General features: G+C 34.1%; 1 protein-coding gene across 1 annotated transcript; it reads left to right on the top strand.

Annotated features, from left to right (window-relative positions):
• Nucleotides 1-335: 335 nt before the first annotated feature.
• Nucleotides 336-7,275, top strand: LOC115963209 (glutamate decarboxylase-like). Its single transcript, XM_031082139.1, has 6 exons — nucleotides 336-615; nucleotides 939-1,143; nucleotides 3,859-4,059; nucleotides 4,509-4,977; nucleotides 5,678-5,730; nucleotides 6,574-7,275. Exons 1-6 carry the CDS (start codon nucleotides 530-532, stop codon nucleotides 7,069-7,071), a joined length of 1,512 nt encoding a protein of 503 aa, XP_030937999.1. The 5' UTR covers nucleotides 336-529; the 3' UTR covers nucleotides 7,072-7,275.

Genomic DNA, 7,275 nt, shown 5'->3' on the forward strand with positions numbered 1-7,275 from the left:
TTACAATCTGGTTTCATGATTTTTTTTTTTTTTTAACAGTTCTCATACAGATTTTGTTGATAATGATATATTGGTCTCCTGCCACGATTATATATGCCTTTGAACTCTTATTGGTCTCAGGAACTGGGTCTGGGCTATCATGGTGTGAAGGAGAGGACACGACATGAAGGAAGCAGATCCAAACCAATCGTTCTGTACCGTTTCTCTAAATCTGATTTAGTTGATGAGAATACAAAATGTGACGTGGTGAAGGTCTATTGGCTGGCGTAAAAATAACATTGATCTGCTGCTGCCGGCAATTAAAAAGTAGAGGGTAGGGGTATTTACGTACGCAACCTTGTACACTTTCTTATACGCTACGTGTCCCTCATTTGATTGGTGGTACCATCATTATTTACAGCAAAGCAAAGCAAATCAATATTCATCTATTCCCTCTTCTTCCTCCAGTCTTTCTCACTTTCCTCTCAAAATCTGTCTCTATATATATATATATTTAATTTCCTGACTTAAAAACAAATTAAGAAAAGAAATGGTACTCACAACCACAATTCCAGACTGCGATGAGCAGTTGAACTCTACTTTTGCTTCCAGATATGTCCGTACTCCCGTTCCCAAGTAAGTGATCTTGCTTTTCATGCCATGCCATTTCTCTCTCTATCTATTTGTTTTTCATGGTTTTCATTTTTATTTTTAAAGAAACAACCGCCGCTAAAAAAAGTCCTCTAAACCCCAGATTTATGTAGTAATAACGTGACTGTGTAAAGCTAATTAATTTCTCGCCTGGGCCATTATTACCGCTTGTGTACAGTAAACAAAATTCTTAAAATTATCTTATATTATAACACGGTTCTTAATTATAAGGTTACCAAACTGTTGCATGCGGTAGTGAACTCGATCTACTCGGATCATGAAAAACCTTTTGAGTGATGATGTTATAGGTACAAGATGCCTGCGAATCCGATACCAAAAGAGGCAGCATATCAGATAATAAATGACGAGTTGATGCTGGATGGGACACCCAGGCTGAACTTGGCTTCATTTGTGACCACCTGGATGGAGCCTGAATGTGAGAAGCTTATGATGGCATCCATGAACAAAAACTATGTTGACATGGACGAATACCCTGTTACCACCGAGCTCCAGGTCTCTTTCTCTCTCTCTTCTTTTCAATTTTAACTTATGTACTACTGAGATTTTTTTATTTTTTTTAAATAATATAATCAGTTCTAATTTTTTTCAACTTGTACATCTAAAAATCTTTTTTTTTTTTATAAAAAAAAAACATATTTTTAAATGATGAGATACAAAATGTGTGCTGTTGAAAATTTATATGGCAACAAAAGGTTAAAGATTTCAATCTATAATAAAACTTAGGCCTCTGCAAAACTACGGTTGTGAGTTCTGACACAGTGGATATTCTTTCTTTGTGCCATATGTATAATAAATAAATAAATAAATAAAAACTATAATATAAAACTGTCAGAACTCAGAACTACATATTCTATCCTTTAAAAAAAAATATGACGCGTCAAAATTTTAAATGGGGTTTAAATATAAAACTTAATTTAAATTCAATTTAAATATACTACAATAATATTATACTAGCCTCAGAGCTCTTCTATTTTTTGGGTGAAAATTAATAATTTACATTTATTATAATTTAATATTTTTACTTTTTTCAACCACCAAAAAAAAAAAAAAAAAACCTAAGGGTGTAATGAAATTTAAAAAAAAAAATTGAAAAAAAAAGGAGGACAAAAGAAACAAATACATTGTGATAAAGTAAAAAAAATAAATACGTGGGGTGAGTTTTGTAAATTGGAGGAGTTTTAAAACTAACAAAAGAGTAATCCTATTTTGTAGGGAGTTAGTGAGTAGAAGTAAGAATTTAAATTAACGTAAAAGTAAGAGTTAATTATAAGCAGAAAGGCATTTCATCATAGAAGTAGAAATTTATTATTTTTTTCAATTTACTATTTTAACCCAATTTTTAAATTTTAGGTAGGGGTATTTTTGACAGAAAAAAAAGCAATAACCAACTTTCTTTTTTCAATTTACTATTTTAGTCTCATTTTTAAGTTGTTGGTTAATTAATTTAAGGGTATTTTTGACAGGAAAAAAAGTAATAACTAACTTTCTAAATCTTTTTAATATATACAGATAATAACGTGTAAAATTGTGAGGTCTTAAAAATTTATATGGCAAGTTTACCAAAAATATCTAACTATTTAGGTTTTATATATATTATTATGGATAAAATAAGTGACCTAGTTTGATAAGTCCAAGTCTTTCGTTTAAAAACGAACACACACAAAATAATAATAAAAGAGTTAAAATATTATTTTCTTCCCAAAAGTTTGCATAAAACATGTTTTTTGTTCCTAAAACTTAAATGACAAAATTTCCTACAAACCAGTTTGGGAGAAAATTCCTTTAACCCACTACGTTGCAACTTAAAAAACTACTCCATATAGGCTTACTTTTATTTGCATGACCTATTTAATAGTCATGTGATTTGTTTAAATGAATTAATGAATTATATGATTTAAACATGTTTTTAAAAACCGGAATAGTCAAATATCCGGTTTTAGTTCTCGATTCCTAGTTTTTGACTGGTTTTAGGGCTAGGGCTTTTTATTGGACTAGATTGGTGCTTGGTTCTAGTTGAACTGGCTGGTCCGGTTTTTAAAACTATGGATTTAAAACAAGTAGATCGATAGTCTAATAAAATACCACATAATAATGGATTATGGGTTTGAAAAGATTCCTCCAACCTAGATCGGAGGAAAATGTTTTCCAACTTTAAAAAGTTATTTTTTCATCCCATAAATGAACAAAATTTGTCTTCAAACATATTTAGAGCCTTGAGCTCCAACGACCAACAGGAAGATAATATTTGTCATTGTCATGTGCATTGCACATGACATGACTCATTTAAACAGACCAACTAAGTGAGTCATGAACATTACACATGACTGGAGAAGTTATTTTCTTATTGGTGTTTGGAACCAAACTTTTTAGAAACTGAAAATTTCTTCTAAGCTAGCTTACACTACTCTTTTGGTATGCAAGGAAAGAGGACAATAAAAGGTGAAACTTAGTTTGTGAACCAAATTGGATTCTCCAAAGCCACATAAAAGTACTGCCATTCAAAAGAAACTTCCTCAATTTCCTACCAAAAAAAGAAACTCCCTCAATTAGAAATCCACAAAACATGCTTCCCTGATTTACTTCAGTATTAATGTGACGAAATCCTTTGTTATGCTGCAAGGCTCTAGCCTTGTAGGAGCTAAAAATTCACAGGTGAAATTGCCAAAATGCATAAAAAGCAGTAATATTTCTTATTGAATATAAGAAGATGAATAAGATGGCAGATAATAAAAATTAATTAACAAGGTGATGATGGAAAGTACCAACAAGTGGAATATAAGCAGGGGAGCGATTCAATGAAAGTCCATTAAATTCACTTTGATAATATAATAAAATTAAATTCTGTTCAATCCAATCTAATAATATGAAAGGACTTAAATTGTGAAAAAAGAAGAAAATATAGAGAATTGAAGGACACAAAGGTTGACATGCTTTGGCCTGGATAACCTACATTCATGACGTACAAAATCTGAACTATATAATTGATTACTTCAATCACATGTGATTTGCTCATGGAAATCAATTCTTTGACTTACTCTTCATGATATGGAAAATGAATCATTCTTCTTCGTGAATAATGATAGTGTTGGTCAAACATGTCAGCTCTTAAGGCACAACCTCTTTATTTTGGAAAATGAGATCTATGAATTTTAGTCTAAATATTCCTGTTGTTAATTACGAAGCATTGCTAATGTATTAACTCTGCAGAATCGGTGTGTGAATATGATAGCCCGCCTGTTTAATGCTCCTGTTGGAGAAACTGATACTGCTGTTGGTGTGGGTACCGTGGGATCATCAGAGGCAATAATGCTGGCAGGTCTAGCTTTTAAAAGGAAGTGGCAGTCAAAGAGAAAATTAGAGGGCAAACCATATGATAAGCCCAACATTGTCACTGGAGCTAATGTTCAGGTGGGTTTCACATTGTGGTTATTAGTACTTTAAGCTGCTAAAATATTATAAATGCATCCTTTGTTCATATTTTTATTTAGTGTGACTGTGAAGTACATTGTTCTTGTTTAAATTTACCACTATCATGAATTTACAAAAAGGAGATTAAACTCTTGACACTCTGGTCAAAATATGTACACCGATAGATCCCTCTGTATTGGGATTAAGACTTTGTTGAACTGTAATTTAGGAACTCCTGAGTCTGACCAAATGTATATGTGTGATATATGTTTGATTTTTGGAACCATTTTGGCTATATCGTTGGCTATTTTTGCATGAATGGAACTTGATGTTTGCAAGATAATTTTACAACATTGCTACAGGGAAAGATGATTTCATTGATGATTCTGGTTCAGGATTAGTCCCTTAGTGCATCAATATCTGATTTACCTCAAAATATGCTCTCCCAGGTTTGCTGGGAGAAGTTCGCTAGGTACTTTGAGGTTGAACTGAAGGAGGTAAAACTGTCAGAGGGATATTATGTGATGGATCCTGTGAAAGCAGTTGAGATGGTGGATGAGAACACCATCTGTGTTGCAGCAATTCTGGGATCAACCTTGAATGGAGAGTTTGAGAATGTGAAACTCCTTAATGAACTCCTCACTGAAAAGAATAAGGAGACAGGATGGGACACCCCAATCCATGTTGATGCCGCTAGTGGCGGTTTTGTTGCCCCATTCATTTACCCTAATCTTGAGTGGGATTTCCGTTTGCCTTTAGTGAAGAGCATAAATGCTAGTGGTCACAAGTATGGCCTTGTCTACCCTGGTGTTGGCTGGGTTGTTTGGAGGACTAAAGAGGACTTACCTGATGACCTTGTCTTTCACATCAACTATCTTGGATCTGATCAACCCACATTCACCCTCAACTTCTCCAAAGGTAATATCTATATATAATATACGTGCATATATAGGTGTGACACATCCACGGATTTATACGCATCTGCTTAAGTCTTGGTGAATCCTTTGCTTTTGTAAAATGTACTCACCCAGCTTGTTTTTAAATTCAATCTTGATACTGAATCATTTCCATCAATTTTTTAAGCAGAATTTCATAAGAAGGCAAATGGTCTTTATCATTTAACAAAATAGAAACCATTATAAATTTGGGCAATCTTGGAACTCATCACTGCAAAAAATAATTATATGAAAATCCAAAGAACTCTAGTGAATCTGTCCTCTCCTCCCTGTATACATTTTAGGTGGAGGGCTTTGGTTCAAGACCCATTGGATGCGTATGTAACTTACCAATCAAAAAAAATAATCTCAGGCGGCTCCCTCACCCCTAAAGCCTCACATGTCTTTTACCAATATTGAGAAAAGGCTGCCTTCCTATAGGCACAGAACCTAATAAAAAAGGAAGTAGGAATCCCATTGTACTAAGTACCTCACCACACAAGCTCAATTAATGAGCAAAATCCAGGGTGGACTATTGGTGTTCATGCACTCTCAACATAGACGTCCCTTTGAAATTGAATACATTCATCTCATTGAAAAGGATTTGTAGACTTGGGATTTTCTCAGTAACCTTATCATTAATCTTCTCTCTATTTATTTTCCAACATTTTCAATTCTGGCAGGCTCTAGTCAAATCATTGCTCAATATTATCAGTTTGTTCGGCTGGGCTTTGAGGTAATGGTTTCTTTATTCTGAATTGAAGGATACCTTCATGGCTTGATTCAGCATATTGGAGGTTACTTTTATTCTTTCATCTTTTTCCTAGTTTTATCTGTATTTTAATATGAAATGTTAATGGGGTTCCAAGATCTGTTATCTTGCAATATAGAGTTTGAGATAAAACGTACAATATATGGCCAAGAAAGAGTACTGGCATTATATTGAGCTTAGGCTTAGAAATATGCCCTAATTAGAAGGGGAAAACCAAAAGACTGATATGAGAATTGCTCTAAGCATATCCACAAATTAGGATATTGAAAAGGTAAAGTATGCTCTGTCAGAGTCCATTTTTGGAGTAACAAATGGAATTAGCATAGACTTCCTGAGGAATTGTTGGAAAAAATTCCTTTAGGAGCGTCCAGTAAACAAGAATGAACTTTTTTTGTTTTAGCCTCTTATGATCTTATTACACGTTTGTCACCAAAAATGTTGGTCCCCGAAAGAAGTTATAGACATTAACTCAGACAAGGGAAAGAGTTTGAAAAGGTTTAAAAAGGCTGCATTTCACAGAATCCCACCATTGAAACCATAATAGACGACATAATTTTTATGGAATGATAAAACATGCCATTAGAGAATGCAAAGTTGGTTACAATTAGAATTGTAAACCATGGTTATTAAAATGAAAGATAAAGTGAGGGCAAAAATCAACCCATAAGCTATTCTAGAAGCAACTTATATATTTGAAGTAGATTGCCTGGTAATAGTATAGATTGCTTATAGTTGGGTACCTTCTTTTTTTTTTTTTTTTATGTTTCATTATGTAATTTTGTGGTTCTTTTGTCTATGTTATGTAAGGGTTACAAGAACGTCATGGAGAATTGCTTGGAGAATGCCAGAGCACTGAAAGAAGGAATTGAGAAAACGGGGTTGTTTAACATTGTCTCCAAGGATGAAGGAGTACCCCTGGTAGCCTTCTCTCTCAAAGACAGTAGCAAATACGATGTGTTTGAGATATCAGGGAGTTTGAGAAGGTTTGGGTGGATCGTTCCAGCCTACACAATGCCACCTGATGCTCAACACATTGCTGTTCTTCGTGTAGTAATTAGAGAGGATTTCAGCCGGGCCTTGGCTGAGAGACTTATTTCAGACATAGTGAAAGTTATGAAGGAGATGGAGACACACCCCATCCGTGTTTCCACCAAAACTGCCCATGTCACAGCTACTGTTGATGAGACACAAGACGGAGAGGATGGAGGCAAAAAGAACATAAAAAAGAGTGCGAGGGAGACTCCGGAGGAGATAGCCACCTACTGGAGGCAGCTTGCGGCTCGCAAGAAAACTGGAGTTTGCTAGTCCTCCAAATTAAAAGCAATGTCTGCTCCTATATATATATAAAGGCATTGTCTTCTGCAATTTTTTGTAATATTGATGAAATTGCTTGGCTTTCTTCAGGACTGGATGTATTAACTTTGTATGGGATTGTTGATGAATTTGATGGTTTTCACTATAAAATCTGATGTATCTATAAGTAAAATGACTTAAGTTCTTTCATTATAA

Source organism: Quercus lobata, chromosome 10 (assembly GCF_001633185.2).
Source record: "Quercus lobata isolate SW786 chromosome 10, ValleyOak3.0 Primary Assembly, whole genome shotgun sequence".
Taxonomy (NCBI): domain Eukaryota; kingdom Viridiplantae; phylum Streptophyta; class Magnoliopsida; order Fagales; family Fagaceae; genus Quercus; species Quercus lobata.

Bases quoted from the DNA above. Each gene is read 5' to 3' on its own strand.
- LOC115963209 (XM_031082139.1), top strand. From the start codon at position 530: ATGGTACTCACAACCACAATTCCAGACTGCGATGAGCAGTTGAACTCT. The intron at 1,144-3,858 runs GTCTCTTTCTCT...TTAACTCTGCAG, and splicing joins CTGTTACCACCGAGCTCCAG to AATCGGTGTGTGAATATGAT. The intron at 5,731-6,573 runs GTAATGGTTTCT...ATGTTATGTAAG, and splicing joins TTGTTCGGCTGGGCTTTGAG to GGTTACAAGAACGTCATGGA.